The 27,325-nt window shown below is 39.5% G+C and overlaps 1 protein-coding gene across 1 annotated transcript in view; it reads left to right on the top strand.

Moving 5' to 3' along the window:
* Positions 1-5,575: 5,575 nt before the first annotated feature.
* Positions 5,576-27,325, top strand: part of STARD9 (StAR related lipid transfer domain containing 9) — a 92,013-nt gene continuing 70,263 nt past the window's right edge. The window contains exons 1-3 of the mRNA XM_085062289.1: positions 5,576-5,680; positions 18,164-18,233; positions 19,542-19,658. Of these exons, the coding sequence (XP_084918415.1) occupies positions 5,577-5,680; positions 18,164-18,233; positions 19,542-19,658 (291 nt within the window). The 5' untranslated portion in view covers position 5,576. The remainder of the gene's footprint in view (positions 5,681-18,163; positions 18,234-19,541; positions 19,659-27,325) is intronic.

Below are 27,325 nucleotides of genomic sequence, written 5' to 3'. Positions count from 1 at the left end.
GGATGCCATCCAGAGGGGACAGGGCAAGCTTGAGAAATGGGCTCACAAGAACCTTATGAGGCTCAACAATACCAAATATGGGGTCCTGCACCTGGGTCAGAGCAATCTCAGACATGAGTCCAGACTGGGAGATGAACTCACTGGGAGCAGCCCTGTAGAGAAGGACTTGGGGTTCTTGTGGGTGGGAAATTGGATAAGACCTGGGAAGGGGCACTCACGGCCCAGAAAAGCAATTACATCCTGGGATGCATCAAAAGCAGCGTGGACAGCAGGGCAAGGGAGGGGGTTCTTCTCTTCTGCCTTTGTGAGGCCCCACCAGGAATACTGTGTCCAGGTCTGGTGTCCTCAGCACAAGAAAGGTGAACATGTTGGAGCAGTTCCAGAGGAGAGCCATGGAGAAGATCCAAGGACTACAAAGACAGGCTGAGAGAGCAGGGATTGTTCAGCAGCCATCCAGTACTGCAAGGGGGCTCAGATATTGTTGACTTTCTTGGGGTGGAGGAGGAAGTAGAAAGGGAGGGTAAACAATCTCTGGAGAAGTATGCTAAAAATGCATTTTGCTTTGATGTTATTACTGTTGTAGATAAAACTGAAAACTGAAATGATGCAGTTAGAGAATGAGACAGCAGATATTACTCACCATTTTTACTTAGGTAAGTGCAATTGTACTGTACAGAAACCAAGATCTTAAATTACTTCATCAGGAGATTAACGTTTCATCTGAGTATGTGACACTTCTAGAAGTTATTGCAGCAGTCATCTCTGGATAACTTGTTAGAGGTGGTAGGTGTTTTATTAACACCTAAAGCATGTTTCCATGCTATTTGAACTTGCCCTCTCTACTGTCGCAGTAGTAGCTCTGTGTGTAACTCATTCTCCAAATCTCTGAGAGGTATGGTCAGCTCCCCAGGGTCAGTGGAGCATCAGTTCTGAGATCATCAGCAACTGTTGGCCTGCATGTGCTACTCTGCTTCTTCCAGAAACTCTGTGTATTTCTGCTGCATCTCTATCCCCCTAAACTTACTTACATTTTTAATTTAGCATTTGGGAGCATATGTGTTAATTTCTTTTATTATTTCGCACTTTTCCCACTATGATTTTATGGGTGCTTTAAAACATTCTAGCTTGCTACTGTTGTGCTAGGCTAGTGAAAGCTATTGTGATATTTCAGTGCTATGGTATAGTTGACTTCATCTGAAAGAGAATTTACTTTAAAACAACATATAATGTAACACAATTATCATATCTCTCTAAAAAGTAGGTATTGTAACTTCAAGTGTACGCTGATACTAAATCATACACACTCCAACAAAGACCACTCTGATTAATGTCTCTTGAATGTAAACTGTCCACTGCAATAGATCAGTGTTTTTATTTCTGTCTTTCTCCAGATGAAATTTTGATCTTGTTTTAGCAGGACAGTAGGTTCAACTTTGCAATTTGATTTTATAGGGGAAAAGTGCAAGAATTTGCAAGATATGAACAACCACCTGGAAGGCGTACTGAAAGAGAAGAGGGCTCTCAGAAAGAGGTTGATAAAACACAGGTGTCAAGAGAGCCTGCCTATTGAGGCTACCTTTCACAAGTAGGTACACAGAAAATAATTGTTCTTGTTTGCATGAGTCCAAATTAATTTGAGCTAGTAGACAATAAAAACTACATGCTTTTATTAATTTTCCACTTAGAAAAATAGAAATAAAAACTGGTAGCAGCTTCTAAATACTACAGAGCAAGTTGTGATGTATCAATTTAAACAAATGTGCTACATGCTGGATTTGTTACACTTCTCCGAAACAGGAATTGCTACTTTAGCACTGGGTGTCTTCTTTCCACTGTTGCTTGCTTAGAGTGAATGATTCCCAGACATGCATAGTACATGTTTTAAAAGTACAGTCCTTCTTCTTATGGTCTAGAAATCTAGCCCAGGTACTGAAGAAGTGGCTATTCACTTCTCTGATTCCTGTCCTGCATGTTGCTAAGAGTCATAAAATAAGTGTAATTGCAGAAAAATTAATTAGATGGTTAGGAGCTCTCATAAAGCTGGAGAAGGGGACTAAGAAAACCAGGACAATGAAAAAAAAGCTTGTAAATATTAAATTGTTGTTGTTTAGCACAACTTTTGAGCTCATTTTTGGTTACAGGTGTATAGTAGAGTTGTTGGCTGAGGCTGTGACTTTCATTGAGAAGCTTGAAAGCCATTTGCAGTCTGTAAGAATCATCCCTCAGATACCAAATATGATGAACAATATGGTGAGTAGTTCTGTCTTCTCCAGCATGAAGAATGCAATGCTGTTTGGTTGTTTAGGTTACTCTTATGTCCTGGTAGATTGACAGGATGTATAGAAATTAAATCCAACCCTTTTCTGTTTCAGGATGTCACTTTGACAAAAACAGAGATGGTAATGATGGAGTTAGAGGAGCTGACAGAGAAAATACTGAAATGGGAAGAACTGCAAAAGGAAGTGTATTCTAACAATGCACGCAATACTGCTGACTTGGACTTTGGCTTATCTTTAACCTACTAAATAATTTTCCTCAAACAGGATGACTATTCAAAGAATCACCTTCTTATGGTCTTCTGTGAAAACTGCAACACAGTCGTGTTTTAATCCAACAGAGACGTTTTAGGTAGTTGTATTTCTGTTATTAAGTAACAGTTTTCCAACTATTTACTAAAAAAAAACAAAGGACAATGAGCAGTAGCTCACAGGAAGACAGGCTACTGAGAAGCCTGTTAAGGAGTTCCTTTTTGAAATAGTTGGATAGGAGTCCCTTGGAGCCTGTATCTTCAATGGAAAATTGTTTTGCTATTTCTTATGCACTTGTTATAGTATCTTTATTCATTTTTGTAAGCATCTTGATAAAACACTGTATTTTGTATGTCATTGTAAAACTTTAATAAAAGTACTAGATTCAAAAGCTAGTTTCTTGCTTTTATTTTTTTTAATAAAATCCTATAATTAAAATTACAGAGCAAAGTCGTAGGTCCAAGCTTATGCTTCCATAGGAGTTCCAACCAAGAAATTAAGTTAGCTTTAAGTTACAGTTTATTAGGACTATGATGTAGTTTTGTGGGAAAGCAGGAAATGGACTTGGTGATATATGGCAGGTCTACTGATTTGCAAAGCATGCTTCAATGGTAGTGATAAATATATTCTTCAGATTCTCTTTTTCTGTTGCTTGCCCTATTTTCAGTGTCCCACTTAGAATAAAACTCTTGTTCCATGAGTAAGATTGACAGTTTATCAAAAGCATTGATTGTTGCAGTTTGTAACCCTCATGAAAAGATGGGTTGGTAAAATGTCGCTGGAGAGAGAACATCTATAAACCAGGATAGTTGGTTGTCTTTGGAGGATGCCCAGTTTTGTATCCATGACACAGAGCAGACTGAAGTGGTGCAAATATATTCCTTTCTACCTCTGTTATCATTTGTTGTGTGAACATCCAACCTGCTGATTTCTGTTGCTGAAATAGGAGCATTTTGCTTTTTCAGTGTAACCACTAGGTGGCTCAGTACCACAAAGCTCACATGTTTATCTGACTACTGCACATAAACCTAAAGCAGATTTACGAAGAAATCTTTGTGCTCTTTGTTGAGCACACTCTATTGTGACTTACTTGTATTTGGCCTATTTAATACTGGACATTTTCTGAGAATCTTGTTTTAATCTTTGTAACCATTCTGCAGGGTGGGATGACAAGACATCCAGTTTAATACTTCTCCAGTACACTGAGTAAGCTATAGCTGATGTTCCTCTCTGCTGCTGTTGAGAAGAGTCAGGAGTATAGAAAAAGTTTGAGTCAGGTTAAGCAGAATGTCACTAGAGAGAATTTAGAATAGAAACTGATGTTCAAGTCCCACAAACATTAATGGGGTCTTTGTGTCAACACTTGCTATACATCATTGCAGGATTTGAGTCCAAAGTCCCATGTCACTGTTGTTTCAGATGTGGAAATAAAGGTCTTCCACAATTGCAGAGAAGCTGGAATTTTTACTGAAAATGCTTTGCACGCTCTGGGAAATGGGAATAAACAGAATCTAGACTTCTGGACTTCTTTGGGACAATAGATGATCATAGGTTGGATTTGATGAGCTGAGTCTTTTCCTGCCTAATTGATTCCGTGATGTTTGTGAATCAATGTCCTAAACCTCTATCATAGGCTCAGCCCTTCGCTCTCAATGTCTTACAGCGACTTGATGATTTAGGTCAGGAAAATTAAAGCTGTTGTAATTTAATATTTTTAGAAGTATAATGAAAACGTTCTAGTCAGTTTGCTCATTGTAACTCTGAAATAAGTGGTTTTGCCATATCGCAAAGGGTTGAGCATAATTTCATCTTTTACTGTATCTACTATTGAAAAGTTGTCTGTGGAGTTGGTAGTGTTTAGCTAATTGCCATTTGCCAGTGATGTGGCAATTAATTCTTTAGTGTGATTTAAAGGGATAAATCTATTGAAGTATACAGTGATTCTCAGCTGGTAGGTATTCATTTTAGCATCTCTTTGGTGAATGAAGTATTGGGTCCAAAGGATCCATCCCATACTTCACTCAGAAAAGCTTTTGTAATGTGGTACCTTTTTTATTTAGATTTGACATTTCTGGAGTTTAAGGCAAACTGTCTCATGAGAAGAGCTATACTTCAGGTACCAAAAAAAGCAGTATAGTTAAAAGTCCAGAAGTTGTTTAAATATAAAAACAATATAGTACTGTAAAACTCTCATATATGATATTCAGATGTAGCTCAGTTTGTCATATTTTGAAATGCAAAACCAGAAGTCCATTGAAAAATGAGTAACAGCACTGGCATATGGAATTGTCAAAAGCAAAAAGGAATTGTCTGTTGAGCCTAGCATCTTCTTATGCCAATGCTACTCGCTCTCACATCTTCCTGGCAACATCAGTAGCTGACAGAGTAGAGACTATTCTAAAAGAATTTTTTTAAAAACTTGCTATGATTTTTATATTACTCTATGTAGAAAACTTTTATCAGTGCAACAACTAGATATTGATTTCAATTAAAGTTCTTTGGAAGTTTTAAAATTTTCTTTTTTGTACTCTAAGTACAATGCACATGAAGACTGGAGGATTTCAAAGAAATCTAAAACACTTGGGACCTTTCCTTCAGGACTAGTAGGAAAGGGATACCTGCCTTCCCTAAATTCTTGTCACATTACTGTGGAATGCTCACAGTGCTGGTCCCTAGTGAGCGCTGTAATGGCAGCGCCCGTCTAATCGGATTGGCGGCATCGAACTCCTGGGTAAAACCCGCGCTGGTTTGCTGCTGCGAATGAGACTCTGGGGGGAAATGTGAAATCACCGTCTCCTGCTCTGAGGGTGCCGCTCTCCCGGGCAGACCTGTCTGAGGCGGAGAAGCGCCCTCAGGATGCTGGCGAGGCTGCTCTGGGCAGACTTTCCCCTCTCCGCCCCCTCTCCGCCCGGGGAAGTTTCCCTTCCATTCCCACGGCGGGGGCCGCCTGGGCCGAGCTCTCCCGTGCCCTGCCCTCCCCTGCGGGGCGGGCCGGGCCGGGCCGGGCGGCTCCTGTGCTGCCGCTCCTCCCCGTGCCGGAGGGGCGGGATGCGGGACGCGGGGCCGGGGCGCGGGCGGCCGCAGCTGCGGGGCGTGAGCAGAGCCATGGCCAACGTCAAGGTGGCCCTGCGGGTGCGGCCTCTGAGCAAAAGGTGCGGAGGGGGACGGGGCGGGGGTCGGGGGGTCCCGGCGGCCGCGGAAGCGGGGGGTGATCGGGTGCCGCTGCTCCTGTCAGCCGGGACGGGATCGCCGCTTCCCGGGACCGAGGGAGGCACCGCGGGCGCTGGCAGAGCAGCGGCGCGGCTGGAGGAGTGGAGCCTCTCGCCGCCTCGCTAAAGAGCTTGGGAAGTTTTCTTGGAAAAGTCACGCAGTGGAGCTGTTAGGCTGAGGTTCCTCTTCCTGAGCTCCCCAAAATAGGACAATTGTCACACAGTGTCAGGGAATCTTCCCTTCCCCTTGTGATGCTGCTGTTTTTTCCAGCGGGAGGCAGAGCCGGATATTCCCATTGTCGCTCAGCTCCGCTCCCTCCCCGGTTTGCTTGGCTCCAATGGAAATCCCAAAAGCTGCATGATAGGGCTTGAAGACAACTCCCACAAACAAGAAGATGCCGTAGCACAATGCTCTGGTGTTGTTTGTATATAATACATGCTTAAAACCTTGCAGACTTCGGAAATTCGGGGAGGAGAAGAAAAAGCAAGCAGCCCAGATGTCAGCGGCTGGTAGTTTACCCCTCCAGTTAGAGAAATGCTATAGCGCTCCAGACAGGAATGGTTTGAAAAGTGGTATAAGCTCTGAGGGCTGGTCTTTGATTTGATTCTGCCTTTCTTTTTGGCGTGAGTGCCTCATGTTGTCTTCGGACTGCATGGACTTTTGTGATAAATAACTCTTTCATGCAGTAAACGATTCTTGAAGACATGCCCAGCCAGAAAAGTACCCTAGTCATTTAGCCAGCAGTACACTAGCATATTTTGGACTCTTTTGTTCTTACTTGTCTGTGGATTTTTTTTTTTTTCCAAAAAAGATACCAGAGAGTTTTGAACAAAACTAAAAATCCCACCCAAAACAAGCCTGCTACTATTAATAGAAAAGGGAAACATGGAAACTAAATTTACATGTTTTCAACATATTTTGCCTTTAAGTCAAAGCTCACTGATGTTAAAAATACTCTGTCCATAACTTTGTTTAAAATCATGCTTGGCTAATATAGTTGATTTGTTGTACAGCTGTGAATGGAACAGATTTTAATAGATACTGGCATGTTTTAAGAAGAGTTGCAGCATTGAAGTAAGCTAACCTTAACCTTTTATTGCTTCGGGCTGCTTTAGTGGTGGATATATTATTTGATTTATCTTCCCTTTCACTAGATCCTGCTTGGTGAGGAATGTTGCACCACATCTGTCTTAATGTTTTTCCCGTGTGGGTTGCTTTAAATAGTGCACAATAATGAATATATCATCATAGCATTAAACAGCACCTATAACTGTCAGATAAGGTGTGATAAACAGGAAAACCTTTGATGTAGTCAGCCTGGGCCAGCTGTTTGGAGAGAAGGGTAGGATCAGAGAAGTGGGCAGCTTGCTGCACGTGGAAGAAATTAATCTGAGGCTAAAACAGAAGTGTTTGTATGAAGGTGAGAGTGGAAACTCAGGGGGTAATGCAGGGAGAGACTGTTAAGTAATTCCATTTTTCAACTCATGGAGGTGCAGCACATGGGATGGGGAGGGAGGCAGAGAACAGTCTTGTGGTGTTTGGTCCCAGAGGTGATAGGCCAGTTGTTCCTTCTGCTGTGCTGCCACAGCTGAGATCAGCAAAAGCATTTCGAGATGGATTTTTGTATTTTATAAATGGGAAGAGGAACTGGTTGTATATTGTTTCTGAGGGCTCTGACATGAGAACTTGCTTTCTAGCTTTGAACAAAATTGTCCAAATGTAATGACTTAGAGGCAAATACCAAATATATGAAGGCTTCAAGTAACCTTGATAGACATCAAAAGGACTAAAACTCTCAGTGGGCTTAACTCTCTGCTCTCTTCCAGCTTCTTACACTGTTTCCATACTGTCATCACACAAACCTCTCACTCTCTCTATACACACACTCTGCAATTGTCCCAGTGGCTACCCATGTTGCCACAGCTTCTAGGACCTCTTATGTGTTTTAAAAAGGAAGACTTCCTGCAGTAAAAATTTCAGTTCAACTGGATTGAAGTACTGCAATGTGTGCAATCTCAGTTCCAGCCAAAAACACTAAACCTGGCTTTTTAAGAGTCCCAGAAATAGGAAAGCTGCAGGCAAAGGCTAGAACGCTTGGGTTAGTTGTTTCTAGACTATCATCCAAAGTTCCTCATTGCTGCTTTTCATTTAATTTACAGTGGCAGATGAACACTGGTTTTGCATCTTAAAATTTACTGAATATTCAGATGTCAAAAAATGTTAATGCAGGGGTTCTCAAATTCCTTATTATTTAGCAGAAGGCAGAGACTGGTCTTTTTGTTCTGTATCTTTATGGCATCCATAACAGTGTATTCTTTGACAGAAAAATCCTGTGTCCAAATAATCCATTATAGTTATAAAGCAAGCGTGGTTACACAAAATGCACAAGTTTTTCCATTGCCTAAAGTTTAAAGAGCCTGTAGCCAGAGTTCTTTATAATGCTATCAGTCATTCTGTAACAGGCTAAATGATTTTTTTATCACCAAAAATAGTTCTGGGTGTAAATTCACTCAAATATGTTCCCTGGAGTAACATTTAAAAGTCTTTATTACACATTTACTGTTCTACATACTAAAAAAGATTTGTTACTTTGTGGTTACATGGATTCTTGTTTTGTGTAAATACATTTTCCCCTTAGAATGAAATATAGGAACCTGAATGGGTGCTATAAATTGTCTATAGCCAAAGGTAATAACCAGGTATTAAACAGGAGCTGGGAACTGATGAAATCCCTTTATGGTTTATTTCCGGACATCTTAATTCTTGGTCTATTGGATGTGAGACTCTTGTAAGGAAAGTGTAATGTTATTTTTGGCTGTCAGTCAGAAGCTGTTGATGGAAACACTTTGAATGCTAGCGTGTAACTATGTGAACTAGGAATGTTGTTCCTCTTTCTTTTTTGATTGCTTTGTGATGGATGCCAACACTGCAGTCTGCAGCATGGTGCTGTGATAGGAAACCTCACCCTCCAGACCTGGACATAATGTGACTGCTGAGAACGTATTCAAGTATTTCAGTACTGTGTCCAGGGCTCTCCTTGTGCCTGGATAGCTGTCTTTATGCTGTCTTGGGTGTTTGTATGCTACAGAAACACCCCCAGTGTTGGACATGTCCTTTTACATTTTAATGTAGGCCAGCAGAAACCAATGCTAGTTTTTACGTGCTGCTAGGTTCAAACTTTTTTGTCCCTTCACTGTGGTAACCCATCACGACTCTAGTACCTACTTGTGCCTGCTGATTGCTCTTATAGAGGATCTCAGCTGTGTGTTATATAAGAGAGAGGGAGGACTGTTTATGCATGGGAGGCCCTTTGGGAAGGGAGTGCTCCACGTGTCCAGGGCAGTATTGTGTGGGGACCAGGATGGAGCACAGCTGCCTGATGCCTTTCCCTCCCTGATCCACTGCATCTTTTGCTCTCCATCCAGCTGGTCTCAGTTCCCTTGTGTGTACCCAGGATTCAGTCCTTTATCACAGTGTAGTTTGAGAGCTGCTACATAAATCAGAGATAGGAAAGAAGAGGTTTAAAAAAATGGTGCTCTATACCACAATGAAGAGTCTCATGCATTTCTATAGGATTCTCTTCTTAGCATACACCAGTGACTAGAAGACATTACATTCCATCATGAATTGTGGAATGAGACCTGGGTAAAATTATTCACAGCAAGTTGATTTAGTTCAGTTGTAAAATTATAGTGTTATTAGTTTAAAACATGACACTAGGGCATCCAAGTTGCCTTGTGATGCTTATTGAAATTTTAAAGTACTTTTCTTCAGCAATGGTACCCTGAAGTTTGGGAGTTACTTCTACAGGACCAAGCAAAACATAACACACTCTGCTGTTGAAAATATCACCCCCAGTTTTCAGCTGTTTCTGTAGCCTGGAAAAGGAGAGAGTTCTTATTTGAGAGAGTCTCTCCTGGTGTCTTAAATAACTCACAAATGAACTTTCCCATCCTCTATGAACCTCACAGACATGCCACCTGAAAGAGTTGCTAATCAGATGAATTGTTCCAAAAGCTGCATTTTGGCTTTTTTCTGCTTTGCACTGGTTTTGAGCTGTAACTTGAAGCCTCCTGGCCAGCTACATATTCCCCAGTCCCCTCAGGAGTTCTTGACCTTGTCCTCCACACTCTGGCAAATGAAAGCATCAAAGAAATGTCTGGGTAGTCCCAGGTGGCAAAGCTGAACCACACTTCCAGCAGTGCAGGTGTTTACTATCACAGTCTGAGCTGCAACAGTTGTTTTCCTCATTACTGCTGCTCTGCATGACATATTCCTCTAATTGCCTTCCTGGAGTGCAGCAGTTAATGAGGCTTGAGGATAGGATGGGAAGAAAGAGTTAAGTTTGAAGTCCTAAGAACTCAGGTGAGCAAGCCCATGCCTGGGAGGGAATTGTAGGGAAAGTTGCTCACTCAGAGTTTCTAGAAAATAGCTTTGTGTGCAAGGCTGACCTGAGCAGTGTGCTGAGCACAGCTTCACTGAATAGCTGAGCGAGGAGTTAAGCTGATGGGTGCATCATGATGTGAATATTTAAAATCTATTTCTATTCAAAAGGAAAGTTATGTGGAAAAATAGAATTACTTTCAGATCATTTTAATAATGATGCAAAGTAAGTCACTATTGTTTTTACTTTGCTAACTAGTCTCTGCTGTGCTCTATCTCCTTTGTTCTTTGTAATCACATTATAGTAAACAAAAGGATTATTTTGCAAGGAAGACTTATTGCTGTTTTATAGACTGTGCTATTAGCCATCCTACATGTTCATGTGTAACCACAAGAACTTAGATACAGCAATGTGGTCTACCGCTGACAAGAGTGAAACTTGTAGTAATTTTTGTAGAAAACATTCCTTGAATCTTATGCATAACAGATGTTAAATGCTTTATCAAAATATGATTAAAGCAAAGGCAGATTGGAGCTTCTTGTTCTTCTTGTATATTTTTGTATGTATATTCCTTGTGACTTTGGTGCTGTTGCCCTCTCACAGAGAGAAATGACAGGCTTTTATCTACTTTTAGCTTCTGTAGTGGTTGAGTGAGTGTTGTTCCTCTGTCCCTCTGTTATATGATGCTTTCTTCAAGAGGTAGTTGAATTCTGTCTCAAAAGCTGTGGGGTTTTGCATTGGTACCTGATGGTGGGAAAGAGCTGTATGAGACCTCCAAGAGTCTTTTGTTGTCTGAAAATATGTATGAACTGCCTTGTTTATGCATTGCTCATGATGTCAAGCTTCTTTTCCACAGCAGAGCTAGGATTTTTAAAAGAAAAGTTGGTATTTTATTCTGTTTTTAAAGAAAATCCCTCTCCAAACAAATGTATTTTAGTATTTGTGTATCCTGTTAAGGCTATACTGACATCTTCTCCCCTCCCCACCCCCATCAAATTCATAATTTTTTTTAATTTAGTCTATTATTTAAAGTTTCATGGAAACTATCATTGAGGTGGCTGCTGTTTTCTCTTAGCCTCTGTACTTGGCATTAGCAGATGGTTTTCATAAGCCACATCTGTGACTTTATAAGGGTACTGCATCAGCAGCTTTTCCCAGATGTACTTTTCTTGCAGTTGCATGAATTAAGTGTTCTAAGTTTGGTAAAGGGCAGACTTTCTAGCTTCTTGAAAGATCAGAACTCTGCATGACCCTGAGAAAAGTTCAGCTGGTTAGAGCATGGTGCTGGTAACACCAGGGTTGTAGGTTTGATCCCCATATGGACCGTTCACTTAGGAGTTGGTCTCAAGGATCCTTGTGGGTCTCTTCCAACTCAGAACATTCTATGATGTATTGAGTGCCCACCAGTGCCCATTCCATGGAAGATGAAACTTGTGCTGATGTGCCTGTACTCATTCAAGCCAGGAGCACAAAGTGCTAGCTACTGATGGTTTACTTCCCAGAGTAAGAGGCTGTCTTGTCTTGTTGCCCATGCAAAAGCAGTTACAACAATGTCCTAAAACACCAAAAGCAAAACCAGCTTTTGGAAGCTTTCTATTTTCTCCTAATATTTCGCATTTTCTTAGAATACATTTCCTCCCAAGTCATAAGAATACTTTATGAGTGTAGAATATTTTGGAGGAGGGATCAGACTTTTGTATACAACAAAGAGAGAGGAGGCACAATGGCATTAAATAACGTGGCTGAAGCCAGGTCTTTGCTGGGTGGTTTCATTCTCTGAGACCACATACCCTACCTCAGAGAAGTGTAGTAGTGTAAGGTGACTTCATGTATGGAGATTGCATCTCCCCCAGGAATAAGTCCTTGGATGCTAAGTTTTGTGCAGTATATGGTGAGACATCACCAATGTGCACAGAGAATTTATGTGATTTTTGGGTAGGATCTCCAGAGTTTCCTCTTCTTTAATCCAGTGCTTTATGTGAACTTTAGAAACCAGTGCACTTCTAAAATTTTAATGCCGCATTCCTATCTGTTGCATATATTTAAAAGAAAATAAGAGTTTTGCCCCTCTGTTTGTAAAATTTAAGGGTCTACTGTAGTAGCTGCTTTTAATAATAAAAAATAATAAAATTAAAGAGGTACCAAAGCAAGAAGGGTGAGACAGCACATCACAGCATTGTGTCACAGCCTTTTATCTAACTATGATCCCAGACTGGAGTTCTGTTCAGGTGGAATGAAAACGGAGTTCTGTATTCCAATTCTGGTTTGCGTGGAAAATGTGGCATTTGTACAGAATTCCTTTGATGTAAAAGTCTGGATTATACTATGTCATTGCTCAGAAAACAGCTGTGAAGTCAAGCGTGGATGAAACTGCACTGACTGGACTGTAGCTTTGTTTTAAATCTTCCTTATTTCATGATTTTTAAATGCTGACGGTATGACAGATGAAAAAGACTTTTTACTCTGCTCTTCCCTCCTCCTCTCCATGCCTCTTCGTGAAAGGAAAGCAGCGTTATTCCAAAACAATTCAAAGCACTGCTGTATCATCAGGAGTATTTCTGACTTGATTTTATCAAGGAAGATACCTCATATTTATATCTGCACCAAATATTCATAGTTTTATTGCTACATAGTATTTGTAAAGGAGAATGGGGAAACCACACAAGAATAATGGTAATCACTAGGACTGGTGATTTTTTACTTTCAGATTGTGTTAAGCAATATGAGAGCCAATGAAAGCTCCATGCAGCTGGGAATAGCTTCAAAAAATTACTTGAGCAGCATGTCTAGTATAGCAGCGTGCTGTCTTGGTGAACTCTGTGTACTTGGCTTCAATAGAGAGTTTAGAATTATTTATAAACATCTGTTCTGAATTTGGTAGGAGGATTTCTGACTGGGTGTGCACTCCCATTTGCAAAACACAGTGAAACAATTTTGACTTTAAAGAGAAATATCCAAAATTGTATTGGGCAATGAGAATGATGAGAAACACTGTAAACAAATCTTAGATAAATTTAATTGATCATTGATACTTTTTTTTTTTTTAACATATTAAAAATCCTGCATTGGCCAAAGGGAGGATGTTCACACTATTAGCACCTCAACTTTCACAGGTTACAGCAGCAGGTATGAAGACACACATTATGCTGGTGGTGTGGAGGGATGCTGTGTTTGGGAAAGTTATGTTTGATACGTACCTTAGCTTGTCAGTTGAGTGCAGAAGCTGTAATGGCTGAGAGCCAAGGCTGCCAATAAACAAGGGTCAGAGACACTGTACAGTATTCTGTTAATGGAAAAGATAAACCTGACTAACTGAAGTTTTCCCCATAAAACCTTTAGACTTCATGACCAAGAAAATACTTGGGCTAGATTTGCTTCAGGATTATATGTAAGCTGCTGGCATGGTGATTGCATAGGTATGCCATTAGATGGCACAAAGTGTCCCCAGGTACAGGTGGTAAATGTCTGCCTCAAAGGCTGTTATAGGTATGGGTCACATCCTGGGAAGTGACAGTCCAAGAGACAGCAGGAGTGACTGCTGGCATACATCCTGCCACACAAGGCTACTTTTTTTCTATAAAAGCCTCTGCAGGAGGGGAGGGATTGATGTTCTTGACACACTGCTTTTGAGGGACTGTTCTTCAGTACAGGTTGAGATTGGGTTTGGAGTTAACTTGGGTGGTGGGAATTGGCAGGAAAGCATAAGTACTTGCAGTGATTACATTGCAGGGCTTGTATGTACATTTCGAAGCTTGTATGTTCAGACATATTCAATTCTTTGAAGAATTATTTAAGAATTTTCTTGCACTTGAGTTGTATATATTGGTTTTGGTATGTTTGATTACTTAAGTGAGTACTTTGTATTTGTAGAAACTGTTTTGTTGCATGACATGTCTACTGCTAATGACTACAGTATTTTTGCTTTATCACATGTACATGTTCCTAAAACAAACAGGCAATTTTTAAAAAGTCAGCTCTTTGTTCTCCAAGTGCCTGACTGTTACTTGAGAGGGTGGAGGAGAAGTGGGGCAAATTTTAGGATGTATAAAATAAACAACTTCCCCCTTTCCACCCACTGCTTCCTCCAGCTCTGCATACCTCCTTGCACTTCTGGTCTCTGTGTCTGAACTCATCTCAGTGAGATCCAGCAAGCTGTGGAAGTGTCCCTCTCTGGGGTTTTGATCCTCCCATGATTCTTTCCCACTGGCTCATTCTTGCAGACTGTCTTTGTCCCTGTGGGGTTGCATTAGCTTTACATGTTGGCTGCAAAAATTATTTGTCATAGCAACAGCAACATTTGCATTTGCAACAGCAAATGGTATGAGATTTCCTTTGGGCTGCCCATATTTTCTGGACTGCTGCAGCAGCTTTGTTTCTGTCAGGTCTCCCTTGTAGCACCCCATTACAGCCCAGCTACTGCATTCTGTACTTGTGTTGCTGTTCTCTTGCTGGGTCTGCATTTCTCTAAAGCTCTCTGTGACTGAGAAGATCCAGGTCTTTCCTGGGACAAGCACCATTAAGTGGTCTTTCTACAGCTTTATCTTTGTACAGGTAACCTGTTTTCATGGAAAGTAACTTAGGAGAGGCATTTCCAAAACACAGCATACATTTTTCAAGAAGTGGGGAAGAAGAAAGGATGGGGAATTTAATGTTATGACCACAGTGACTTCTGAGCAGCAGAAGTCAAATGTGTTACTAACAAAGCATACTTTGAAGTTGATTTTATTGGTACAAAGAGCTCGGTTTTTATACCTGTGGAGCACAGCACAAATTTCTAAGGATGATGGGTTGCTTTATCATTCAAATGCAAGCTGTTGCACATATGTATAAGACTACTGACAAACACGGGTTTTGCTGAGAGAGCTTTTGTAGTTTGCAATCTGGAGTTCAGGTCAAAATATCTAGAGCAGCTGTAAATCTGTTTTGCCTCCTGGGCTTTAGATAGGAAACTATGCTTTCTTTCCCAAAGTTCTCCGGTTTGGACCTAAATGAAGCATGACAGAAACAAGTATTTACAGGGAGTTCGAATGCACAGTGTTTGGAGCTGGTGGCAGCTGCAGGTCGTTTTGTTTATGCTCCATGGTCTCAGGCTGTAAGCTGCAGCAGAAGGGAGGGGTCTCCATTCCCACCACCACGTGTTCCTGCCCTTTCTCTTGCTTTGGCTCAGCAACTCGTGTCACTGCTGTGCTCAGTGCTCTGGAAGGGCTTGCAAGTCCTGTGACACCTTGATTATTTATTTTGGTGTGGGGTTTTTTCCCTGATCACAGCTGGTCTGAATAATTTCATGGGGGTGTGATTGCTAGAAAGTAGAAACACGTGGGAGGTTGGAGCAGCAAAAAGAAATTGCCTCTTTCAGAAACAGACTGCAGTTAAGATAAAAGTCTGGGTGCTGTGAATGTGCATCAGAGTAAGGGGAGATTTCAGTTCTGTTCGTGTTTGTTGATGGATTTCTTATTTTGTGAGACTTGAACAAAGGTACTTGATTGCTGCATAGAACTTTATGTCTGCATAGCGTGGAATCTTTGATACCCTGTGGTAAAAGGTGGTGATTTTGTTTTGTGTTGTTTCCATTTTACTGGGTTTGCATTTATTTTAATATAAGTAGATATGTGAATGTGAGTATAAAGTTTCTTATATCCAGGGAATTTTTGTATCTTGAAGATTTTATGTTTGGAATTTCTTCTTTAATCTTTAGTAATGACTGTAGCCAGTGAGAGCATCAGTCTATCAGAACCCACAGTGTCAAGTCACTTACTCATAGGGTTTTGTGTAACACGTGGACTGAAGACAGTGAATTTCAGGTAATTATTATAGCTTGGGTTGAGAACATTGTTTGTTGTTGAGGTTGCCTTACTTCTGCAATTAGAATACCCTGGCATTTAAAACGATTAAAAGCTTTTCCAGATTTCAACTATTTGAGTACAAATGTTCTATTCATGAATGCCTGTTTCATACTAGGTTTCATAAAATTATTTTTAAGCTTCACCCAGAACAGTTCAGCTTCTGCAGGAGATAGGTTATGGGGAAATTATGTTTTAAAATATATAAAAGCTACTCTGCGGGACCTTTTATTTGAATTCCCCAGTTGATATTAAAATTTGAAATCTGATGTGGCTCCCATCTGAATCTACCCATTTCTGCCCAAATTCTAAATAACTAAAACTCTTTAATGTGCTAGGTGAAGACTTGTAATAACATAGCAGGTAAAAATTTTAAGGTATCTGCTTTGCCTCAGCTTGTATTTTCTAGTGTTGACCAAATTGTCCTTGCATCATCCCCTTAAGTAAAAAAAAAAAAACAACCCAAACCTCATTGTTTGAGTATTGCTTTAATAAGTTGAGTTCAGTGTTGTCCAAGTCACTGTTGAAGCCCAGGAATGGGGTCTGAGAAGAAGATCTTCTCTCTGATTTATTCTCAATAATCTGTTTGCTAACTTCAGAAGGTGTCCAGGAAGAAACACTGGTTTATTGTGGAGTGTACAAGTAAAGCTGGGTTAGACACTGGAAGAACTGACAAAAAGAGAAGGATTACGTATCTTTGGAGCAGAGACATCAGCCCATGACTAGCTGCAATGCAGTAGGAGAAGGGGCATGAGACCTGCAGAGCAGTTGAAGACTGCCCTGGGCAAGATGGACATGATGTCAGTGAGAACACATAGCAGAGACCCGAAGGGAATGACCTGTGTGCACAGGAGGAGAAGGATAGGAGCTCAAATGTAGGCTGATAAGACTGGAGGGTTAAGGACTCAAAATTAAGGATGCTCATGAGATAGGGAAGCAGGATAGGGCTAAGATCATCCTTGGGCAGTGAAGGAAAGAGTATGTGTAACTGAAGCAAGTGCTCTCCTAAAGGGTCCCTTTGGTTTTGTCTGTCTTCTGCTGTTTTCAAAGTGTTGTGAACTTCTTTCAAAATATCCCCGTTGCCTCTTAAATCAGATCTGCTATGCAGGGTAATTGTCAGCTCTGTCCATTAGCTCACCTGGCAGAGATTTGTATGTGGATATGAAAGTCACCTAGGTAACCTCCATTGGAAAGCATTTGCTTGTCAAAACATCTATAAAGTTACACATGTACAGGTTAAATGCATCAGTTGCACATTTCTGCCTTAGGTACTCACAGCCTGTGTCCTTAGGCACTGTTCCTTGTTCATTGATTCTTTAGGGAGCCTCTGTTCAGTACTCAGCTGTACATAATGCAACATTTGGTACCCAGCTGTACATAAAGTGTTTCCCTTTCTCTTGGGATCTGACCTGGGGCTCGGGTAACTGATGTGTTGAACAGCTGAACACCCACAGCTTAACTAAAATCTCTGGGAGCTGTGCTTGTGTTTTCTATGTGAAGTGTCACGTGTAAGTATGTACCACAGGAAATATCAGGTTCAGTCTGTCTCAATGAGGGTACCTCAAAAGTCAGTACTGTGAAGCAAGAGACTCTAAGAGTAATAGGTAAAGCACTATTTCTGTCTGGAAAATGGGAACAGCTATGCTCAAAAATGGGCTTGAAACCTCTATTTGCTTGGAAAGCTCAAATGCTACAGTGATTGTCTTCATGGAAGCCTTAAGTGTCCTAAGGCATTGCTTTGAGTGTTGTTTTGGTACAGAAAGCATGGGGTAAAAATCCAGAAGAGGAGATAGCCCAAAGGCAGGGGAATGTTGTGCTTTGTGCCACCTGGAAGTTAGAGCCCTCAGTGAAGGCAGATTGTATTTAGAGGGGGACTAAATACTTCTGCACACATGTAAAGGAATCTGTTAAAGATCTAGGGCCAGCTGAATGAGCAGTTGTCAGCTGGGTTTAAATTTTTTAACTCTTGTTTTATCTGACCTAGTTTTTAACTGACCTCTTGATGCTGACCCAGCTGATTATCAGGAGATATATATACATCTAATCTCAAATGACAGTGTGTTTTCACACTGAATCTGTATTATAGCTTTGATTTGCAGTTTACTAAAGTAAACAAAAATTTCTGAAGTTTAGAAATTTGACATGCACCTTTCTGTTTCTTAATATTTTAAATGGATTTTTAAAATGTGTTCTGTTTCCAGAGAGAGAGCAGAAGGAGGAAGAGTGATTGTAGAAGTTGATGACAAAGTGGCAAAAGTCAGAAATATAAAGGTATGGTTTTTATTGTCTCCTCTTTCCTGTATAAGGATCCTGCTATCCTGATACTTTTCTCTGTTTGCCTGGCTATTGGATCATTCTAATGGAAATACGAAGGGAGAAGTTTAAAAAGGCACAGCCCTCAAATTATTGCAGCAAAAGGGTGGGGAAAAGATTGTTTTGGTTTGGGGTTAGTTCGTGGGCTTTGGGGATGGGGGGTGAGAAGGGATGTAACAGGTAGTTGTCTGTATGTTATATTTTTCTCAAAGCATCTGCAAACCTGTTGCATGCCATCATTCAAAGCTTTTAGTAAATTGTTTAGGATTGTTGCATGTCTTACTGTTACTAACACCTGGATAATTTATTTCCCTCTATCTCTCCTCCTTTCATATTTGCATTCAGAGTGCAATTAATTTACATGTAATAGAGCAATTTGTATAAAGCTACACTTCAGGCTTTGGTAAAAGACGAAGAGCTGTAAGAATAAACTGAATGTAGCCATCATCTTCCTTGAGAGCTCTGGAGCCTGTATGCATGGGAACTGTGGTTTAGATTTTTGAGCTGTCACAGTCCTTCACTAAATTAATAGAATGGGAGCAAAGCAATTCACGTTGTCAAGTATGTTTATGCTAAAAAGTCACAAGAATGAACTGTGAGATTACTGTGGGGATCTTAGGAGACAAATGGACTTTGCATGTCTTGTCTCCTTTTTCTTTGTATCTGCAAGCAACCTACTTATTTCAGGTTGCTGGTTCAAGAGAAATAATACACTAAGTTTTGAAGAGAAATCGTGGCAAAAATTGAATTAAAGGATTTTAACTACTTGCCTTTTGAAATTATAATTATTTTTGTATTGATTATAGGTATTTGTTTTTAAAGAAAGAAGAGGGGGAAATACTAGGGTATGAGAGGTATTGCAGATGTAAAATGTTGCTTGTTTTCTGTATCTTCTCTTTTTAAAGGCTATACTCACAGAGCCTGAGACTCACTACTTTCTGAAATATTTTTTCCTAATTCCCTACACATGTGACAAAGCCCTCAGAGATAGATATCCTACAAGAGTGATGCTGTCTGTTCTGGTGCTTGGCCTGGGGAGGCTGTGGTGTGGCCATGGGGCTGTGAGGGCTGCACCAGGTTTATTGTGGATGTGAGGTTCCACCTCACTCTAAGCACCAAAGAAAATTTAATAAAGTGGTTAAACTCTTTGCCATTCCTTTTTGACAATACAGATCCTAGAGAAACTGCCCATTAACTGGAAAATGCTTATGTTTTGGTCAGCTTCAGAGTGACTTGGTGTTTCTGTCTCTGTCCTTCTATTGTCAGGTTGACAGTAGGCTTGATAGCAGTTGGGACTCAAGAGAAAAAACTGTGGCCTTCAGCTTTGACTATTGCTACTGGTCTGTTGATCCCGAAGATCCAAAGTATGCATCTCAGGAAATGGTGAGTGTGCTGTTCTTCATGCCCATGTTCCCATCCCAGTTCATCCTTCATAATCACATCTTCAGGAGGATATTGAGATATAGGATGCATGAGATGATCTTTTCTATTCTGTCCCCATCTTTTTCCTATTTTGTTTGTAATACCACAGTCCTTTTGTCTGAACTAGGTGCAGTAGGAGTGCAATACCCTTGTTTGTCAACTAATGCAGGTTTTCCTTAGATATGTTGTATTTAGTAGTGATCATTAATGGTGATGATCTGAGGACTCCAGCTTAGAAATGAGAATTTTTTCAGGAGCAGGGAGAAAGGAAGAAGGAGGGAGGGAGGCTTTCTCCCTTTCTAGAGGGACAAAGCTCTTAATGAAAGTAAGAGTTTTAAGGTGATTCTTCTGAGAGGATCAACAGTGAAGCAATCACATCTTTAACAGCACAAAATTTGAATTATACTATATTGTTCAGAGTTATTTTCCTTGATAAAGCATCAGAAATCTCTTGTAACTAAAGGAGACTTCTATCTTGAGATCCAAGGTCTGGTTGATTGATTAAATGAGACGATTGAAGGATTTGGTATTAAAATAGGATGTTATTGTGACTGTTAATAAACAAGGAATTGTTAAATCTACAAATAAATACAACGCAATAAATAAGTGCAAAGCTATTGAAATATTTCATTATACATTCATACAATCACATGTTTTGGCATTAAAACCAATTTTTACTGCTGTTTTTTTCTTCAGAATGATATCATTTTATTTTTGTCTGTTGTCAGTACAACTGTTCCTGAAATTTTGTATAATTCTGTATAATTGTGATTTCATAGAAATTATCATTTAAGACCAAGATTGTCCTGTAAAATTTGTATTTCTGGTAGTGATGAGCACAGGGCTGATTTACCTTTGGGAGTCAATATTTGAAAAACTGTCACATTTGGTAATTACCAGAACTGTAGGTGAAATTCTTGACTGTACTTCATGTCCTTCCTGGTACAGTAGTGTGGAAGATGCTTTGGGAACTTGGGAAGTGTATTACTATTTTAAAAAGAAAATTGTCTTTTCCAAGTACTTGGCACTAGATAAACTTCCATTTCAGGGATTACAAAAAACAAATCTTTAAATGTTGAAATGTTTGGATTCCCCCCAGCCCCACTTATATTTTCTTGTTTGTTTGGATCTTGTGTTCTTTGTGAGTTTCTCACATAATACAAGCAGAGGCTTGCTTCTTAAAACTGTTGACAATATAGTAGGCTTTCTAGCTGGAATGGTTTAGCAGATGAAATGCTGATAAATCCAGCCTGCCAAGTCAGTTTTAGCTCTACTCTGTAAGAAAAATTATCAGAACTGCCAAATGGAAAATATAAATATTGGCTACAAACTGTAAATTTTTGTTCTTGTTGTTATTAAATACAAGTGTGACTGAAAAAGAATGTAAAATGCAATATAAACAGTGCAGCTTCCTTGCTGTGGTTGAGGAGGTATTTCAGACACTGTGGAGAGCTATGTCATCATGCAATACATTTTTTTCTGATAAAAACACTGAGGGGGAAACATGAACAGCTGGGCCATAGAAAATTAATAAATGGGCAGTAATTTCTTTCCTTGTGCCTGATGCTGACTGAGAGGACATCCAGGGCTGCTCTGTGTAACTGCTGGGTTACTGAGCCTTAGACAGATGTCTTTGAGTTAAGAAAAGTTTAAGGATAGCCTGGTGTTTTGAAAGGTCTGGAGACATGAGTGAATTTCTTGGGTGTTTCGCCTTTGTGATTGTACTTCAAATGTCCTTGAGAAGAGGCTGCTGGAAAACTGCAGTCTTACCATGCTTTTGGGCATTTTTCTGCCCTCTTACACTATATGAACGAATTTATTGTACTAACTCCGTGTTTGGGATCATTGCTTCAGTGCAGAGCTGACAACAGCAATGTTACCCGTAGCCAAAGGAGGTTCAGAGTACCACTGTCATCCTGTAAAAGCTTTCTTTCATGAGCTGACCTTGGATTGCTTTTCCCTTGAAGATGTCCTGCCAACTGTTATCATATGTGGTTGAGGATGAAAAGTAGATAAAAGTATCTGTCTTGAGGCTCCTTTTAGTAGAATGCTGTCTTGTAGTAAACTGTCTTTTTTTTTTCCCTGTAGATGGATGTATAAAAATCAAGTCCTAATAGTTTCTTCAGTTAAGGATTCTGTGATAGTTTAACAATAGTGAGAGGGCTGCAAATCCTAGCATTTAAGTAGGATTTTGAAGATACAAATCTGCTTCTCTGAATACTTTTCAGTTTCTTCCAGGTGTTAGAATTGTACACTTCAGGTCCCTGTCTCTTGCATTTCAGAGATGTGTGCACACAATGCATTTTATTCCCTGTATATTTGGATCATATACTTCCTAGGTACTTGTAAGAGGCTTAAGCCTCACATGTGTAAGTACTTTCAAATGTTTGGAAGGTGAATTTGGATTTGTTGTTCTGTTTATAAAGACGGTTCTTTCTCTGCCACTTGTATTTTACTTGTATTTTCTAAAAAGGGGATACATGTTGCCCACCTTGTATGTTTTTCCTAATACATTCATGTTAGTATTTTTATTTTTTTTAAAAAGGTGGGGAAAGTATTTTTTCACTTTAATTTGGGAAGAGCAGAACTTCCAAGATAGTAAGCTGAGGAGGAACTAGACCAATTTAGTAAACTCTGTAATGTTCATGTGATAGATTGTATGCCTTTACTTCTATTTGTTTAACAGCACTGAAACCAGAAGTGCTTTTCCCTTCAAAAAGCTGGACCAAACTTGACCAAAAGTCAAAAATATAAATCATTTTTTTAGAAGTGTTATTGTATACTTATTTTTTAGGGCTGAATTTAAAAAGTAATTCTTGTATCATGAAATATATGCAAGTTTGCTTGACTGGCATTACAGAAAACATGTGAGCCACCGTCTGTCTCTGAAAAGAGGAAAGTTCACTTAATTAAAAACAAAGCTGATTTTGACTACTAGAAGAACCCATTACTGTTGATGTCTGGGAAATAGGCTTCTGTTCTGAATTCTTAGTTTTCCTTTAAAAGTTGCATAAATTCTTCACAACATATAAGATTTTTTTAATAGGTGAGTTATACTAGCCTTATTTCATTTTCTAAATGAGCTGAACTTTACAATGTGACCTGTGGTTTTCAGGTGGCCACTTGGGAGATCCTTGGGCCCGTTCCTTTTGTTTTCTTACTGGGCAGCTGAATATTTTGTGTTGATACTGAGCTGAGGTTTTCATCCTCTTTCACAGATCAGCAGTTCTACCTTCTCATTTTTTTTCCTGAGTGGATTTGTTGATGAATAAGCAGAGTAGAGAAATCAAGAAATACCATAGAGGAAGAGTTAATGGCTATATCAACCAGACCTGTCAGGCACCAAAGGAAGAGTGAAATGAAACAGATTTGCTAAATCCTGCTAAATAGGAAGAGATGAGCCAGGAACCAGGGTTACAGGGCAGAGAGAAGGAAAGATCCAAAAATCGTGTGGGACTAGAGAGAGAACAGGTATCAAATAAATATAAATTATGGACAGGTACAGAACATTTGATGGGCAAAGTATGAAGTGAGAAACAAAATGAAATTCTAAAATATTATAGGCATTTAAGAGTAGAAGTTAATTCATGGTTTTCTGATCTTAGCTCTGCAATATATTACATGCGTTTTCCCTGACTGTAAAAGAGTGTATGGTTTTCCAAAACATCACTGTCAAGATACAGTCATAGTCTTTAAAAAAACCATCCCCCCGCCCCCAGAAAAACAAATTCAGAAGTGAAAACCAGCAACAAAAGAAAAACCAAAACCAAACCAACAAAAAACCAAACCAAATTTTAAAAACCAAAAAACACACAAAACCCCCTAGAACCACTAAAAAGTGTAATACTTCAGGTGATATTCCTTTTCCTGCTACTTTTGGGACAAACTCTAGATTTCCTCTGGCCCGGTTTGCTGCAGAATTAGTTCAGCGTTACAGGAAGAAAATGCCAATTGTCTGCACCTGGGCTTTACCGCTTGCTAACAGTGAAGTAGTTTCACCATGTCTCCCTGTATTCTTGTACTAAGGTTTTTTTGGGAGGTGATTTTGATTGGTACAAAACCCTCTTTAGTTAAGGGGGTCATTTTGTGTAGCTGATTATTGCTTCCTTCCCACTCCCTTCCTCCACAGATGTCTTCAGGGGCCTGTGTGTAGTTCAGGATTGTTTTCCAAAGACAGTGTTGGAAATCCATCACTCTTTGGCCTTTATATATTTATGGGACTATCTTTTACTAGAGATTCATGATATATTTCCATTTTGTGGTAAAAATGCTGGGTGATAATGTTATTATAGTGTTATTTAGGGTTATAATTTTTATTCTTACAGGTAGACTCAGGCTTGCTGATTCTTTCTGCTGGTTGAATGTGATAGTTAAGATGTGAGTGCCATGAGACATTTATAGTTGTTTCAGAAACAAACATCTAAATTTAAACTTACTCAAATGTTTGTCTGGCATAGGACAGTGTGTTTCAATCTTTTGAGCTTCCTTTGTAAAACCTAAAATAGCTCTTGGTGGATGTTTCCCCAAATCTGTTTTAGCTCCACTACACAAAGGAGAATGTTTAAAAATGTCGCAAAACTTTCGTAACTGCTCATTTAAATCCTACCAACAAAAAACATATATTTCAGCTTGAAAAAAAATACATTAGCAAACACAGTTGAGCAAAATCATAAGGGTATTTTGCAGAAGAGTATTCGTAAGGAACACATGCACTTCTTGTAGCTGATTGCTGCAGCTTCAGTGCTCAGCTTCCCTCCAGCCATGCTTCCCATCCGGGCATTGTGCTTGCGCAGCCACCGCGGTGGGCAGGCTGAGCCACAGGATGTGTGAGCAGCTCTTTGCACACACTGTTGCCATGGGTAGCTGATGTGTAGCAATCTGTTCCTTTTGATAACACCAGTGTGTTCCATGAATAACAGGCTTTGAATGGTAGAGATAATGAAATCCAGAAAAGTGTTCCAGTTCCCAGCCAGCACTGGTTTCAGTGGGATCCAAAACTCTGTCTGGGTTTTCTTGAAACACTTTCTGTAGACCTCAAGCTTAGTTTTTTGTACCTTAGTGCTATAGTTAAATGGAGATTATAATGTTTATAAAGGAAATGAAAAATTTAGACTTTAGAACATTTTCCTCAGGCTTCTCAAATAATTAAATTATGTTCATATTGGTCAAGGAAATCCACGCTTCTGGGCTTGACCTGATAAGTGTTTTGTTTTGGTTTGACACAGTATATTGAGTTTTTGCAAGTGTTAATATTCCATCTGTGTGTCTCTGAATATTACCATTTTCAGTAATACTCTGACACCCAATGGCTCTTCTAAGATATATTTGTTAAAGCCCTTGACCAAACAAGAAGATAACTGTGTTCAAGGTAAATCTAAGAAATATATGAGTGCACAGTGGTTTAACAGCTGAGTGATGACATACTCCTGCATATTTTTCCCTGAAGTATTACATTGTCTTTTTGAAGAGAAGTATCTGCCTATCAGAGGAAAAAAAAAATATTGGCTTCAAGATATTATTATGGATTTTCCTGTATGTGGAGGCAGCACCGTGATGTGAAGAGTATTATCTTAATAAATCAGGATGATTTTACAGTGAGAAGGCAGTAAGGGTATGAAAACAAATCTCATGGCAAATCTAGTAATTTCTCCTAATTTTTTGACCCGTTCTCACCCTGCACCTTCCTATTCTTCAGCACTGGCTTACTAATGTAAATAGAAGAATAACACTGATCCATTTTTTGTGCACTTCCATTCTGCATTTGAACCACTGAGAGTTTTACAAGATTGTTCAAAAGCAAGACATGTTCAAGTAAAGGTTCTTTATTTCTAAACTTTATATAGCAAGTAGCACAAGCTCTCTTTGCTTGTCTGTCCATTCCATATGTGTGGCTAGGAAAAGCTCCTCTCTTTTCAAATGCATAGTCTAATTATTTCTATCTTTGTTTATAAATATATTCATTGGGAAAATTATTCTGTGCTCTGAAGGCAGAAATGGGGGTTACTGATGGCTCATGTGAGAGAACACATATAACCCCTCTAAACAGGTTTTTTCATTTCTTATTTGTTTAAAAGGTATCTTAAGTGCTTTCCATCATGTCTGGCTTCCCAGTATAGTTGGGTTTTATACTATTTGCAGCTAAGAAAAATGGTTGGGGAAAGGGGCAAGACAGGCTTTTTTTAGTTGTTTGTCAGAGTGTAACTGAAAAGTGAATAAAGAAACAGATGTTTAAGATGCAAGGTTTCCAATATGGCACTAGGGTTGGGTTTTTTTTTTTCCAAGGGACTTGTTTATTTGTTTTACATGTTAACTGAAAAAGCTTAGAAAAGTTACACAACGCTATTGTTTGGAAGGAAAATATTGCAACATACTTTCCAACTCTTCGTTGAACAAAGTCACTGTATTCCTTCTTTTTTTTTTTCCCTAAAGTGTGAACATCGTTATGCTTCTGAAGAACTTCACTGGAGAGACCTTTCCTCTCTAAGCTGAGTTTGTGACATTTCCATGCCTCTGTGCATTCCCTGTGACATTCAAGTTTTTTATTGCCTTGTAAATTATCAGGACAAAATCAAAGTCTGTTATCTGGCCTATGAGCCTAAATATAAAACAATATAGCAAAATGAAGTTCTAACTTAAATATATTGAAAAATTCTTTAATTTGTTTTCTCTCTCTGTGCTCCCCTTCTCCTTGTCTTGTAAAAGAAGGGAGAAAGAGAAGGCAGCAGTGGCTGTGGGTGTAAATGGCATTTTCGCACGAAATACTTGAAAAGCAGTAAGCATTCCATCCACAAGATTTTTTTTTTCTCCAATCCAGAGTCAGACAGCAGTGAAAAGGAGAGTGTGCTGTAAGAAAAAGGCTTTTTGTGCAATAATTGGATCAGTCTATAGCAGATTATGATGGAAGCAGGGAAACCACCATGAGTGCAGGTTATATATCTTCTGCCAACAGCGCAGCTGCTGCGTTCAGTTTGTGATCGAATAAGGGATTCTTTCTGACTATACCAAGACTTCTTTGCTGAAAACTTCTCTGGGAATTATTGTGAATAGTTGCAGACTTCGAAGCAGGCTTTGTTGGAAGGCAAAAAAGAATCCAGTCGATTTTCAATTTATTGAGGCATTGAATTAATTGATAGACATAATTGTATAGATATAGACATTCGGAGGCAACTACTATCTAATGAGGATACATTTCAAATATGAAGCCTAAACAGAAGTGCACAAAAAAGGATTAAGGAGAGGGAAAGCAATAAACTGTTTCACAAAAAAGAAATTACATTTTCTGACTGTTCAATCTGCTAATGCTCATGCTCACTGATTGTTTCCCCACTAGGCACTGACCATTGCTTGGTAGATACGCAGAGCGCATTTTTTACAATAGAAAGTCAGTATAATTCACTAAATAATAGTGAAAGTTTCTGTAAGTGCATTCAGCAACTTAAAAAAAAATCAAGTTCTTTGGGTTGTCAGAGGTTTTACTTGTTTGCAGTGAGCCTGCACATTCACAGTCTGAGTTACTTCCATAAACTTTGTGGTTTTTGCATGTCTTACAAGTAAAAAGAAAAACCTGTACAATGATCTGCAAACTTTCTGAAGTGACCTGCAAAATAGGCTTATTTGGACAGGTGATT

The sequence above is a fragment of the Lichenostomus cassidix genome, chromosome 5 (assembly GCF_008360975.1).
Source record: "Lichenostomus cassidix isolate B80296 chromosome 5, HeHo_3.0, whole genome shotgun sequence".
Lineage (NCBI taxonomy): Eukaryota > Metazoa > Chordata > Aves > Passeriformes > Meliphagidae > Lichenostomus > Lichenostomus cassidix.
The sequence above is the reverse complement of the archived record's forward strand: the minus strand, read 5'-3'. Positions and strand labels throughout refer to the sequence as shown.